The following is a 15,621-nucleotide window of genomic DNA, read 5'->3' as shown; positions in this document are numbered from 1 at the left end:
GAAAGTTTATTATGTTTACCCATATCAATATATGTTGTCCTAAGGTAAATTATGATTGAGACAACTGAGTGACTGAAAAAGTATTGAGTAGGTACCTTGACACAATATGAAATTTAGGAACAGAGCTTTTTTCTAAAATTTCTGTTTGTTACATTTTAAGTTCTGAACTGTCTCCCTCCCTGTGCTAGAGAAGGCCACCATTTGACACAGATATATACATATATACATAAATATATGTAAAACCATAGTATGCATACTTCTATTTATCTGATCTTTCTCTGAAGGTGGATAGCATCTCTCTTCATAAGTCTTTTGTAGTTAATTTGAATATTTATAATAATCAGAATAGCTTAGTCATTCACAGTTACTCTTCAAACAATATTGCGGTTACTGTATACAATGTTCTCTTGGTTCTGCTTATTTCACTCTTCATTATTTCATGCAAGGCTTTCCATGTTTTTCTAAAATCAACCTGCTCATCATTTATTACAGCACAGTAGTATTCCATCACAACTATATACCACAGCTTGTTTAGCCATTCCCCAATTAATGGACATCCCCTAAATTTTCAGTTCTTCGCCACCACAAAGAGAGCTGCTGTAAATGTTTTTGAACATATAGGTTCTTTTTCTTTTTCCCTCATCACCTTAGAAAACAGACCTAATAGTGGTATTGCTGGGTCAAAGGATATACATGGTTTTAAAATTCTTTGGTCATAAGGGACAGAGTTTTTACTTGTGCAAACATTCAGTAGAATTTAGCATGACCAAGGTTCAAGTTATAAACTAAGGAATTCAAAAGACCAACAAAACCAGCTGGGTTCCCTTTGTGTCTCCGGATAGAGGAAGTGAGACAGTTGGCCTCATGTTTTACTAGTTTCAAACTCATTCCACCCACCTAGTTCAATCAAGCATGATTCTTTCACTCAGAGAAAGTGCTTGGTACTGCTAAATTATTGTGTTTTTATATTAAGTCAGTGCACCGTCCCATTCCCTTTTTTACGTATATTTACAGATTATTTAAATAAAACATAACAGTATGTATACCCTAACTAAAAACCTGACATTATGTCTATAAACAAAGAAAAACTAGGAAAAAATTGATTTATTTCACACATATTTCTTGGGTGACTAATAGGGAAAGTGAATTTGAATCCTGTATTATCTTGGACTTAGTGTCTTTCTGGACCCTTAGTTTCCTCATCCATGGTGTGTATGTTGGGTGTAAGAAGCAGAGAGGGTAGGGATTGAGTTTAATGGCTCCTGAGATCCCTTCCAGCTCTGAATCTGTGATTCTTTATGCAAGACAATCTACTTAGCAACATGGAGGTTACAAAAATGAGTTAGACAATCCCTCTCCTCTAGGACTTGCAGAAGAGATTTCACATATGTGCTCTATAACTACAGTGTAATGCTGTGTAGTGTGTGATATACAACATAAGAGAAGGGCCATCAGCTTGCTAAAGGAGTCTAGGAAGGAAAGTTCACTTACAGGTGGGCTAAACAGCCAAGGCTTCATAAAGGACATGGCATATTTGAGTCACACCTTGAAGAATTTCAGTAGAGAGAGACTAGAGAAGGGAAAGAAGAACAGAAACCAGGCCCCTCTCCCCCCCCAAAAAAGTGACATAGATAGGTATAGAGGAAGGAAATTGGAAATTAATGAATTGTCCAGTTTGGCTGAAGTATTGAGTATATGAAGGGAGAGAGTAATAGTGTGAGAAAACTCTAAGGAGAGAAAAGCTTGGAGCCAGATCAAAACTTCAACTTGCAACCCAAGATAGAGTAAGAACCTTATCTGCAAAGTAATGTAAACATTTTTAAGCAAAGGACTGATAGATTAGAGCAGGGATTTAAGAAAATCAGCCTGGCAGTGGTAGGCTTGGTGGATTATAAGGGAGAAGAGAATAAAGGAGGAGCCACCAATCATCATTCAAGTCACGTTTACTCTTCTGTTCTCAATGATAATAGTGATTTTTAAGGCAAAGTCTTTTCATTTTATTGTTGAGAAATTTCCTACCTGTAATCAAAATTTCTCTACCTTGGATTCTTAGTGGGGTAAGAGCTCTTCCCTCAGTGATTCCACATAATGACAACACCATTACAGCATTAGACATTACGTAAGCTAACAAAAAATTACCCTTGACCAAAAAAAGGATCATAATAAAGTAACTACTAATTTCCATTTTCCAGACAGGAGTCTGGTTCTTTAAATATATATCTATGAATGATGGAAATAGAAAAGAATCAGAAAATCATAGATTTTTGAGATGGAAACTAGCCTTTAGAGGTCATCTTCCTTATTATGTGTGCATGTAGTAAGTGGCAAAGCCAGAAGTGGAACTTAGATCCTCAGACTAGCCATCAGTTCCTTCACTGGTGAAAATCAAATTCATAGAAGAGTTCTTCCTCATTGGTTCTTCTGCCATCATTTTTGAAGAAAAATTAAGAAATTGAGGGTCCTCTACATGAATATGGTTATTAAGTGTATTAATTACCCAACCATGACTGACTTGGTAAGTTTAGAAAGTTTGTGCTGATGGCCTTCCTCCATTTAAGCCTTTATAGCAATAGCATCTAGAGTAGTAATTCCTAACTGTAGGTTGGTAACGAAGTCTATTTTTGTTTTTCTCAAGAGGTTGCAAAATTCTTAAATTTCTTCAGGAAAAAAAATTAATTCAAATTAGTGTTTAAACTGAATAGTCCAGCAACTATATGACCCTATACAAAGTAATGATGAGTACTTAATCAATATTTGTCAAATTTCATTTCTTTGGAATGAAGAGCATTGGAGTCATGAAGAGATCTCAGTGCCTGTTTATGAAATGAATACCACACAACCTATTTGTTCCTGTGGGATTCCGGTCTGTGTCTTCCCATAAAGTCACTCTAGGAGTTCTACCCAACACTTTGGAGGTTTTCTTCAGTTTCTTTTGGCAGTGTGACCAGTGCAGTGCTTTAACTATCCACCCATCATTGATCCCTTGGCATGTGACCTACCTGTCATACATTTCAATAATGTTATAAGAGACATGTAGAATATCAAATAACAATAGGATAACACAACTGCAAAGAAAGATTGTTAATTACCGTTCTGCCTCATGAAACGGGCAAGTTATTAGGCAACCAATCAAATTTTGAGCTTATTATCCTTCCTCTTTAGAAGCAATACACATGTTACCCATTTCAACGAGGAAGCTTGAGTCAGTGCCAGAAAGAAAATTAATACAATTTACTCTCTCTTTCATTCATATTAGTTATGAGAAGAAACCAAGCAAATAAAGTTTTTCTGTTTCTGCACAAATATATGAGAATAAAATTGGAGGAAACTACATATAAATACAGTCTTCTCAGTTGATTCATATAATGACATATAAATCCATATAATCTAAGGTTAATGAGGCCAGTGGCATTTTCTCCTTGGTATATTAAGGGAATGCTTTGCCTGCCAATAGGAGTATTGTGTAGATGCTTAGATTTAAAACTTTCATGGACTTGTGAATTTTCCATCCATTTTCCATGGATGCAGATGAAAGCCCAAGTCATTTCTTGTGTGACATTAGTTCACATTTTCCACTAGTCCTCCATAGAGAGAAGACTCACCCAACACATTAGAAAAATTCTCTTTTAGCATCTCAGGGTACCAATGTGCCACTTGGACTATCCTTACATTGTCTCTCACTTTCCCTACATTACCAGTATAATTCCTTTTCTGGTGTACGCTCACATTCATGTGTATACATATGCATACATATGTGTATGCATATATCAGGAGTATGTTTTTTGTTTGTTTTTTTGTTTTTTTCCACGAGGCAATTTGGGTTAAGTGACTTGCCCAGGGTCATACAGCTAGTGAGTGTTATGTGTCTGAGGCCAGATTGGAACTCAGGTCCTCCTGACTCTAGGGCTAGTGCTCTATACACTGCACCACCTAGCTGCCCCATGTCAGGAGTTCTTAACCTTTTGTGTCATGAACCCTATTGGCAATCTGATAAAACTTATGGACCTCTTCTTAGAATGTTTTTAAATACATAAAATAAAATACTTAGGATTATAAGAGAAGCCAATTATATTGACATGCAATTATCAAAATGTTTTTATTTTTTTACTCTGCTTTGTTTTTATTTTATCCATCAATTTATTTGTAGTTTTCAACATTCATTTCTACAAGATTTTGAGTTCCAGATTTTGTTCCCATCTTATCCCTTCCCCAACCCCAAGACAGCGTGCATTCTGAATACCCTTTCCCCTAATCTGCCCCCCCCTTCTCTTATCCTCTTCCTCTTGTCTTTTCTGGTAGAGCAGTATATATTTCTATACCCCATTGCCTAAAATTCAGGGACTCTAGGTTAAGAACCTCTGATCTGAGGAATGTCTTTAGGCCACTCCTTGTACACCTGAGAGTGAAATAAATCAATCAACAAAGAAATCTGAAATACATGTATACCTTGAAAGGATTAAAAGCATTATCTCTTAAAATCACAGAATTTGGGAATTATGAGAGACTTATAATGGCCTTTTAGTCTAAGCTACACACTAAATGATTCCCACTGACATATAACAAGTGTTCTTCCGGGCTCTGTTGAAGTCCTCCACGGAGCCAAGCATCTCTCAAGGCAAACCATTAAATTTGGCGATAGTTCTAGTTGTTAGGTAGTTTTTCCTCACATCAAACCTAGATTTTTCTCTTTGTAACTTCTACTCATTGCCCCCTGGTTCTTTAAAACTAAACACAATTAAGTCCTATGCCTCTTTCACAAAACAGTCATTCACAAACTTGAAGACAACCATCGTGTCTCTCCTGAGTCTTCTGTTCTATAGACTAAACGTACCCAGTGCCTTCTGCTGGTCTTCATGTGACATGAGGCCATGCACCATTCTCTTTGTTCTCCTCTGGGCACTCTCCAACTTGTAAGTGTGCTGAAACCATGATGCCTAGACATGAATACCATATTCTAGATGAGGTCTCTTGATTATCACCTCTATATTCCTGGAAGCTATGCTTTCCTTAATGCAGCCCAAGAGTAAATTAGCTTTTTTGGCTGCCGTATCACATTGCTGATTCATTGAGCTTGTAGTCCAATAAAACTGCAGATCTTTTTCAGTGCAATTGCTTTCTAATCATGCCTCCTGCATCTTATACTTGTGAAGTTGATTTTTTTTTTGTCTCTAAATTACCCTCATTGAATTACATCTTACTAGATTTATCTCAATACTGTCTGTCATCTAGGGTGTTGATATGCCTGGACTTGGTATCCTCTGCAAATTTGAAGAGCCTTCCATCTATGCTTTTACAAGGCGTTGATAAAAAATGTTTGACAGCATAGGGCAGGGGTGGGGAACCTGCGGCCTTGAGGCCATATGTGGCCCTCTAAGTCCTCAAGTGTGTCTAGTTGACTGAATCCAAACTTTACAGAACAAATCCCCTCAATAAAAGAATTAGATCCAGAATAGAATCTCCCTTTATTGGTCTCTTCGTATTTTGAAAGATGACTTGCCCTATCACTAAGGCAAGTCAAGAAGTTATAGGCAATTTTGCTTTTGGCAGTGAAAGCGCTCCAGCTAATGTTTGGATAAATAGATTCTTCTGTAACTATTGTATTATCCTTCTGTGCCAGGTATGCGATTTCCCCCCAAACTCTTTTTCCTTATATCCGGGTGGTCTGTAATATTTTCTAATGACAAAGTCACTCCCATTCTCCTTCCATTGACCTTCACCTAGCTATTCTCCATCTTGCTTTCTTCTTCCTTCCCCCATGGTTCCTGGTTTCCTCATATAATTATACCTTCTTAATATACTTTCTCCCCCTTTTGCATACCTGACTTCTTTTGTATACAACTTACCCATCCAAAGCTATGATCCATTCGTTGATTTCATCCCATAAAGTCTCAATTTTGCTGCCTTGGTATGGGACTTTTTCCTCGTTCTTTGTTACCTAAACTTAGGGCATTTGAGTATAGACATTGAGGCCATGTGTATTTTTACATTACTGTCTTCTTTCTTGAGATTTGTCTTCTGTAAACTTCCACGTATCCCAGCTGGTATTCTTTATAGTTATATATATGCTAACTATATATATATTCTTTATAGTTATATATATGCTATAACTATATGCTATAGTTCCTATAGCATTTAACTTGAAGAGATACACATATACATATCAGTGCATGAGATGTAAATATATATATATATATATTACACATACACACACATATGTGCAACACATACAAATCTAAACTGTATACTGAATGTAGTCCTATTGTTTGACAAAAATTTTATTAAAAGAATTAATTTTAAGCATCTCGTTCTCATAAGAAAGTATTCCTGACTTAACTGTAACTTGAGAACTCCTTGCCTATTAGTGACGCTATAAACTCCTATTGAGACTGAGTCTGAGGTGGCACAATAGATAGAGCACCAGCCCTGAAATCAGGAGGACTTGAGTTCAAATCCAGCCTCAGAGCAAACACTTGACACTTACTAGCTGTGTGACCCTGGGCAAGTCACTTAACCCCAATTGCCTGAGAGAGAGAGAGAGAGAGAGAGAAAGTCTGAGTAGTGTGTTTAATTTCACATTGGTCACTGTCAGATTTTTAATTCCCTCTATAAAGTATTGCAAGATATTTACCAATCTATAGAAGCTGCATATTGAAGACAGAATTTTCTAGCCTAAAGATATATTTTAAATTTATATGATAATACGTTGTCATAAATGGTCATAGTAATTTAGTGTTTGATAATCCCAAAGATCCAAGCTTTTGGGACAAAAACTCATTATTTGACAAAAACTGTTGGGAAAACAGTATGACAGAAACTAGATATAGACCAACATCTCACACCATATACCAAGATAAGGTCAAAAATGGATGCATGATTTAGACATAAAGGATGATACCATAAACAAATTAGTAGAGCATGGAATAGTTTACCTATCAGTTGTATTAATAAGGAAAGAATTAAGGACCAAACAAGATTTTGATTATATAAAATTTAAAAGTTTTTGCACAAACAGAACAAGTGCAACCAAAATTAGAAGGAAAGCAGAAAACTTGGGGGGGGGAGATTTTATAGCAAGTATCTCTGATAAAGGCCTCATTTCTCAAATATATAGAGAACTGAGTCAAATTTACAACAAGAAAAGTCATTCCCAAAATGATAAATGGTCAAAGGATATGAACAGGCAGTTTTTAGATGAAGAAATTAAAGCTATCTATATTCATATGAAAAAATGTTCTAAATCACTGTTTATTAGAGAAATACAAATTAAAGCAACTCTGTGATTCCACCTCAGATTGGCTAATGTAACAAAAAAGGAAAATGATAAATGTTGGAGAAGATGTGGGAAAACTGGGACACTAATGCACTGTTGGTGGAGTTGTAAACTGATCTAACCATTATGGAGAGCAATTTGGAACTATACCCAAAGGGCTATAAAACTGTGCATACCCTTTGATCCAGCAATACCACTGCTAGGTCTGTATCCCAAAGAGATTTTTTAAAAAAAGGAAAAGAATCTATTTGTACAAAAATATTTATAGCGGCTCTTTTTGTGGTGACTAAGAACTGGAAATTGAGGGGATATCAATCAATTGGAGAATGGCTGAACAAGTTGTGATATATAATTGTAATGTAATATTGTTGTGGTATAAGAAATGACAAGTAGGATGATTTCAGAAAAACTGCAGAGACTTAACATGAACTGTTACAAAGTGAAGTGAGCAGAACCAGGAGAACAGTGTACACAGTAACATCAACATTGTACAGTGAATGGAATGACTTAGCTGTTCTCAGTAGTACAGTGATCCAAGACAGTCCTAAAGGACTCATAATGAAAAATGTTATCCGCTTCTAAAGAAATAACTATTGTTATCTGAATATAGAAGGAAGCATACTATTTTTGACTTTCTTTTTTTTATTGACTTGGAGTTTCATTGCACAAAATGACTAATATGGAAATGTTTTACATGATTGCACACATATAAGGTATATCAGATTGTTTGCCATCTCAGGGAAGGGAGAAGGAAAAGAGAGAAGAATAGAATTTGGAACGCAAAACTTAAAAAAAAATGATGAATGTTAAAAATTGTTTTCACATGTAATTGGGGAAAATAAATACTTTTAAAAATTATGAAAGGTATTGTGATAGTTTTGGTCTTTGTTTTGTTTTTGGTATATGAAAACAACTTGAAATTATTTAAAAAAAAAAGAAATAAAAAACAAGCTATTGCATTCTCTGAATGAAATCCAAAAACAGAAAGAAAATGTATGTAGTAATGGATTTTATGGGGCTTCTAAAACACATATGTGGGGGCAGCTAGGTGGCACAGTGGATAGAGCACCGGCCTTGAAGTCAGAAGAACCTGAGTTCAAATCTGGCCCCAGACCAAACACTTGACACTTACTAGCTGTGTGACCCTGGGCAAGTCACTTAGCCCTAGTTGCCTAAAAAAAAAAAGAAAGAAAGAACAAAAACACCTGTAATATGAAATTATTTTAGTTATTTATAAAAATAGTTCATTGCATTATCATCCCTATGTCAACAATAGGGCTTACTGATACATTCCATTATTGTTTCTGTTTATGTGATGGGGAAAATGTAATGTGCTAAATTGGTCACTATCCCATGTGTACAAATATGGAGAACCCTCTAGTGCCATTCAGACCATTGGTACTACGATTAATAAAAATAAATAGATCTCTGTCCATGTAAGAATTTGTTTTGCCTACACTCAACTTTTAAAGTCATCAGAACAAAGTTTCCAAATTTTACTTATTTCCACAAGTATTTATTGTCTCCTGTGTTCCATTTTTAAGTATTCATGAGTAGCTTTACATCTAAGTTCCTAATAACTCTCTTTTCAGTAACCTGACGTTTCATATTGTTTTAAAAGTTTCTGAGTATTTGTTGTGACATATATGTGATCTCTCGAGCCATAGGAAAGTAGACTACTTTCTCAGAGTAATTGAATGAATGAATATAAATGAGCATTATTTAGCTGTTATCACATGCCAGACATGGTGCTAAGTATTACCCCTGAGACAATGCTGTCTCTCTCTAGCCCCTGTCTTATATTGTACTTCCTGGCTTATTTTAATACCTGTCACCTATGATAATGGAAGAAAAACTACAGTTGAATGGTAGAAAATCCTGTATAGTATAGCTCTGTGTGAAAATGAATTAACCAATTTTCCCCCTATTGTTGATAATAAATTATTGCTTTGTTTGATTCACTTTTAGGCTTCGGAAAGTATGGCAGAGAAGAAAGTGTACTGTAAAAAATGGAATTCTGACCATATCACATGCAACAGTAAGTTAAACATTGTTAGTTTACACTAGCTCATTTATCATATTTCATATCTGAAACACTGTAGGTGTACAAAGGTATTTTGATGTAACCACCCTCAAATTCAATATTGAAATATTAGAGACGGTTGAAAACCGTTCTAGTTAGGGTATTATAGATAGAAGCGGGATTGTTAGTTCAGATTCTGTTTAGTTTTTGTCTTTTTGCCATTTCCCTCTAGAACTGTTTTGTTCATTATAACTAGATCTGCTGTTCTTTGACTTTCTTATCAAATGCCTAGGCATCTCCCCACAACTGTTAATGTTTCCTCACTCCCCTAAAATGACCTCGTGTTTATTTTTGGCATTGTACTTATTTTACATATATTTATATGTGTTCATGTTCTCTCCTAAAATATTTGTGCTCCTTGACATCAGTTTTTTTCATTTTTTATTCTGAGCACCTAGCACAATATGACACATAGTAAACGTTTAACAAATCTGCATGTGGTTTAATTTACAGTACTATTGGAATAAAAATTCTTATGATCACAGAATCTCAGAGTGGAGCTCTTACCATGCCTGGCTAAACCTCACAGGCTACCTAGGTCAGTCTGTATCTGAAAAGGAATCCCCTTTATATCATACCCAACAAAGGATCTTTGCACTTCTGTTTGAAGACCCTCAGTGAAGGGAGAAACCCCACTACCTTTAGGCAGCTTTAATTGTTAGGGATTTTTTTTTTCCCCATCAAGCTTAAATGTGCCTCTTTGCAGCTTAACTCCATTGTTCCTAATTCTGCCTTCTGGGGTCAGGTAGAACAAATAGAGCCTTTTAAGAAATTCAACACAGCAATCATATCTCCCCTAAGCCTTCTCTTCTGCAGGGTAACCCTCTCCCCTTCCACTGATTTACTTCTCATGGTTTGAACTCTAGGCTTTTCACTCTCCTGCTCTAGACACTGCCCCTTGTGGGCCACACACATACAAATGTTAAATTATTATATAAGAAATAGGGGAGCAGAGAATGATTTTCTCAACTCCACCCCACTTAAAGTAAGTGGAAAATGCTCAATCATTCTCACTTAGAGGCCTTAGACCAACTAGAAAAGTACTTCAGATTGTAGTGAGGTTGCACAAGAATCACGTTTGGATGAGCTGAGAAAAGTTGACCATGCCCAGGGATCCTCTGTAAAATTTCCAAGCTAGTTTGAACCTCATTCATTGAAGAAATTTGGAGCAAGTGTATTCCAGCACAACCCTGAGGAGCAAAGGTAGGACTGAGCAGTGGCAAGGAAGGATGATATACAAGCTGGTCATCAGCTCTACAGGCATTTTGGAAAAAGGATGTCTCTTGATTTCTCCCAAACCAAGGGAGGTTCTGAGAAGAGGCTGACTCTTTCCCAAAATTCTCTTTCTGGTATTTTCTGTCCACAGACACTATGTTATAATCTGCTGCTTTGTTACTCAAATATTTCTAGTAAATTGAATTTAGTTTTAGCCAGAAAGTAGCCAGGGGTTAACTAGAAATATATATAAAAGTGAAATTGGGCAGAGAGCCTAACCTCTGCCTCAATGTTAGTAATTTTCCAATTTGAACCTTAGAGCTATCTTGACTAAACTCATAATCTTTTGTCTAAAATAAACTCCCTAAAGCCAAAGAGGAGGGTACCAAATGAACCTTATATTTGTGATTATATTACCTTCTAGGCTTGAAACAAGCTAATTTTTCTAAAAAGTTTTTGCAGTTATATGGAATGAATAAATGAAAACGATTTTTATTAGTCAGGCACTATGCTAAACACTAAAGTTAAAGAAACAGTCCCAGCCCTCCAGAAGCTTACATTCTAATAACAAAAGACAGCACATTTAGGGAAGTGATGAATAGAAAGAAGTTTTGTTCTAGAGATGTATAAATAAGTTGGGAGTATATAGACTGGAAAATAATGAGATGGCTTGGTTGGATGGGTAGAAGGGATATGTCAAACCGCAGTTTGAAACAGAGTCTGCTCTAAGAAAGAGACAAACGAATTAGGGCGTATGTATCTACAGTTTAATTTCTCTCGAGCTGGCTTGACGTGCATTGCATGGGAGTTACAGCACCAGAACTAGTTATTATTATCCCTATTATCTAAACAAACAAACTAAGGCTCAAAGAAATATAGTTACCCATTTCTGGATCCTGTAGACCGCTTTTCTCCCCTCTGAGACAATGCCAGAAGCAAGACTCACACGTAGAGCTTCCTTACTACAAATGCAGGGTACAATCACTATACCATTTGAAAGGTTATCTTATGGAAAGATTTTTCTTGTTGGTCTCAGGATAGGGATGTATTGGAGGGGGGGCCTTACGTGCCAGGGGGCACTCTGGTACTGTTCTAAGCTCTAGGAATACAAATACTGGTTGGTTGTTTCCCTTAGTTCAAAGAAAGATAGTCCTTGCTCTGAGGGAGCTTATATTCTAATGGAGGAAGATAACACATAAAAGAGAGTTGAAAATGGGGAGGGAAGTTGGGAAAAGTGCCCACACTGAGGCAAAGTGGAAAATAATTTGGGGAGTCATGAGCTGCACCCAATTAAAACTGAATGTGGCTCCCATGGATACCTCTTCAAATAAATGTTTCAAGGGGAAATTGATCCAATGCAAGAGGAAGTCATTAATTAGAACGCCATTGGGACAGAAGTGGAAAAGTTAGCAGGGGAGTCATGAGCTGAACAAGGTTTGAAGTTAACTAGGACTGAAAGTTTAGGGAGATGCTTTCAGCATAAGCAAGAATTTCCTAATTTGTAGAACAGTCTGAAAATGGAATGAATTGCCTCATTAGGTAATACCGTTTCTGCCTTTGGAAGTATTCAGGCAGAAATCAGATGACCATTTGTCAAGAATATCATAGAGAAGATTCAGTTTAACATTTATTCTATTTAATAGTTATTCTAACTATTAACATAGTTTCTACTATGTAAGATACTAATTCATGTTTCAGATACTATTTCTGAGGTCACTTGCAACTCTGAGATTTTATGATACTACGTAAATAACCCAATGGTATAAAGAATCATAGAATTTTTTTCTTTTATTAATTGGTTCTCTCATTTATCCCACCATACCCCAACTGAGCAAATTAGAAAAGTAAAATAAAGCCCTCAACACATTACATGAATAGTCCAACAAATCAAATTCTCACACTGACTGTATCCAAAAATGTTTATCTCTTATAGCATGTTTCATCTTTATTCTTTTGGACTCAAGGCTGATTGTTGCTTTATCATTATCATTATCATTATAATATTAATCAGAGTTCTAAAATCTTACAAAATTATTTTTCTCTTTTCTGTTATTTTATAAATATCATTCTCCTAATTCTACTTACTTGGCTTTTGATTGTTTCATAGAGGTCTTCCCAGCTTCTTCTGAAACTGTCCATTTTGTCATTTTTTATGGTACAATAATATTCTATTACATTCATATGTCACAATTTATTTAGCTATTTTCTAGTAGTTTTTAATTTTCCAAGAAAACAGCTGCTATATTTTTTGTACTTATAGGTCTTTTCGTCTTTCTTTGATTTCTTTGGGGGTTGGGGGCCTTATAGTGATATAGCTTGGGTCAAAGGGTATGCACAGTTTAGTAAGTTTTTTAATATAGTTCCAAAGTTTTTCCAGAATGTCTGGACCAATTCACACTACCACCAGCAAATGCACCTAAATATGTACCTGTTTTCCCACAGTGCCACCAGTATTTGTCATTTTTCTCTTTTGTCATCTTGACCAGTCTGATGGATATGAAGTGAAACTTCAGAGTTGTTTAAATTTTCATTTCTCCAATTTTTATTGATTTAGAGAATTTTTTCATATGTTTTATATGTTGATAACTCGGATTTCTTCCTTTGAAAATTGCCAGTTCATATATTTTGACCCTTTATCAATTCAGGAGTGATTTTTAGTCTATTAAATTTGAATCCCACTTCCTTATATATTTTGGGTTTTTTTTGTCTTTTGTTTTTTGTTTTTTGGGGTTTTTTTTGGTTAGGCAATGGGATTAAGTGACTTGCCCGGGGTCACACAGCTAGTAAGTGTTATGGGTCAGGCTGGATTTGAACTCAGGTCCTCCTGAATCCAGGGCCAGTGCTCTATCCACTGCACCACCTAGCTGTCCCTCCTTATATATTTTGGAAATGAGATCTTCATCAAAGAAACTTGCTGCAAAGATATTTACCCAATTATATGGTTGTCCTCTTTCTAATTTTAGCTACATGAGAGCATCATAGGATTTTAGGGTTGAAGGGGAACCTCAGTGGCTGCCTACCCTTAACCTTATCCGAAAAAGAATCCTCACTAAAAAAATACCCAACATGGTGGTCATCAAACCTCTGCTTGAAGACCTTCAATGAGGGAGAATCTACTATCCCCCTGAGCGAGGCCATTGTACTTTGGGTTACTACTAACTCTTAGACAGCACTAATAACTGGAAATTAAAACATCATGTAACAATACATGGTCTGGACTAGTTAGCTCAGAGCAGAGTGAGACCAAGGTCACAAGATTGGAGACTGGACTCTCTTTGTACTGGCAATTGTGTTTTAAAGAAAAACTATATATTACAAAAGCCTAGCCTACCCCGTCTTCTTAAATCAATGTCAGATTCACAGGTGCAGTAATAGCCCTGAAGATATGGAGGGTGTACCCAACCCATCAACACTACTGGTGCGCGGGATGGGGGAGCATTCAAAGTATATGTCCTATGGATGTGGTCCAGGAGCAAACTCTTTACATTGTAAAGAACAGCACATTAATAAATAAAATAGTTGTAACTGGAATCAGCAAATATGCCTTGAACTCTCTTGGGTAGTTGACATGTGAGCCTCACAGTATCCAAAGTGGGAGCAATAAAAGGATATTTTTAGTGAGGAAGACAAAATGAGAAAGTTGAGCTGCTTCCAAAGGTCCTGTGTCCTTTTAAACTTTTAGTCTGTGTTGCATAGCTATAGCATCAATTTCCAGACTTGAACGTAAAAAATCCCATTTTGTCTTGTGATGACAGTTACAAAATAGTAAGATAACTATAAGGTTAAGCTATGATAAGTTGCTCAAAACCTAGAACCATTCTCAGAATGGAAGGGTACCTTAAAAGTAACTATCTTGCCCAACTCTCTTTTGATGACGAATCTCCAGTACAGTGTTCCTGAGTAATGGTCATCCAGATCCTGTTTAAATACTGTGACGTGCCAGGGAGCTTAGCATCTCCAAAGATTCCTTTTGAGAATAGCTCTTATTTAAATTATGCCAAAATCTGCCTTCTACAATAATAGCCCTTTGAATACTTGAAGACTTCAGACATATCTTAGCTAAGTCTTCTCTTTTCCAAATTGGCAATGTAAAATCATAACCACCTAAATTAATATACCAAGTGATAGAACAAGCTGACTTTTCATTGTGGATACTGTTACACTGGATTTGTGAAAAACACTATCTGAGCAAGTGCTGGTTTGGGGGCATGTTTCTTATATTGGATGTCTATATGTAAACATACCTCTATGCATATATATATATATATATATACATATATATGTAAGTACGTATGTTTCACCAACTTAAATTTCAAAACTTGCATAATTTCAGAGTTGAGAGGGACCTCAGCATCCATCTATTCCAATCCAAACCTGAAAGAGCATCCCCTCTAATGCAAGTAACCATCCAACATTTGCTTGAAGACCTCCAATGAGTGGGAACCTTACAACTTTCTAAGATAACCCTTTCTACTTTGTCAGGTCTCCTCATTACAAAAATTTTCCTTATATCAAGCCCAAATTTGCCTCTTTCCATTTTTTTAGCCATTGCTCCTCTTCAGAACAACAACCCTTTGTATACACAGTGGGTAGTGGACCACCTACCTCCCAGGGTTGTTGTAAGAATCAAACAAGACAATAATTGTAAAGCACTTAGCACCATGTCTAACACAGTTAGAACTGTATAAATGTTAGCTATTATACCCTGGGGGATTCCCAAAGCCCTTAGTCCTTTGAAACTATATCTATTAGATCTGTTATGTTTTGAGAATTGTTGATTCCACAAGTAACGTTTTTCAGTTGTGGTATTATAGAGTGAGAATACCACAGTCAGAGTAGTAGCCTAGCAGATTATAGAATTCTTATTCTCCTCCCTCCCCTCATTTTTTGAGCAGGTTTGCCTCTCAATTTTAATGTTCTGCCTGAGTCTCTATTCTGACTTTTGCAGCTGTGGACAGAGCTGCAGCTGCTTTGGTGCCTTAAATAAATCTTCTGCTTATCTAGGCATTTGTTATTGCAAAATTGTCTGGAGGCAGATTTTCCTTCTAAAAGA

At 36.2% G+C, this 15,621-nt stretch overlaps 1 protein-coding gene across 3 annotated transcripts in view; it reads left to right on the top strand.

Annotated features, from left to right (window-relative positions):
• Positions 1-15,621, top strand: part of ASAP1 (ArfGAP with SH3 domain, ankyrin repeat and PH domain 1) — a 482,413-nt gene that overhangs the window by 368,312 nt on the left and 98,480 nt on the right. For all 3 annotated transcript variants that reach the window (XM_027845500.1, XM_027845502.1, XM_027845501.1), the window contains one exon: positions 9,239-9,308. In XM_027845500.1, the coding sequence (XP_027701301.1) occupies positions 9,239-9,308 (70 nt within the window). The remainder of the gene's footprint in view (positions 1-9,238; positions 9,309-15,621) is intronic.

The sequence above is a fragment of the Vombatus ursinus genome, unplaced genomic scaffold (genome assembly GCF_900497805.2).
Source record: "Vombatus ursinus unplaced genomic scaffold, bare-nosed wombat genome assembly UNPS02014973.1, whole genome shotgun sequence".
Taxonomy (NCBI): domain Eukaryota; kingdom Metazoa; phylum Chordata; class Mammalia; order Diprotodontia; family Vombatidae; genus Vombatus; species Vombatus ursinus.
Note: the sequence above shows the minus strand (reverse complement) of the source record. Positions and strands in the feature narration are given on the sequence as shown.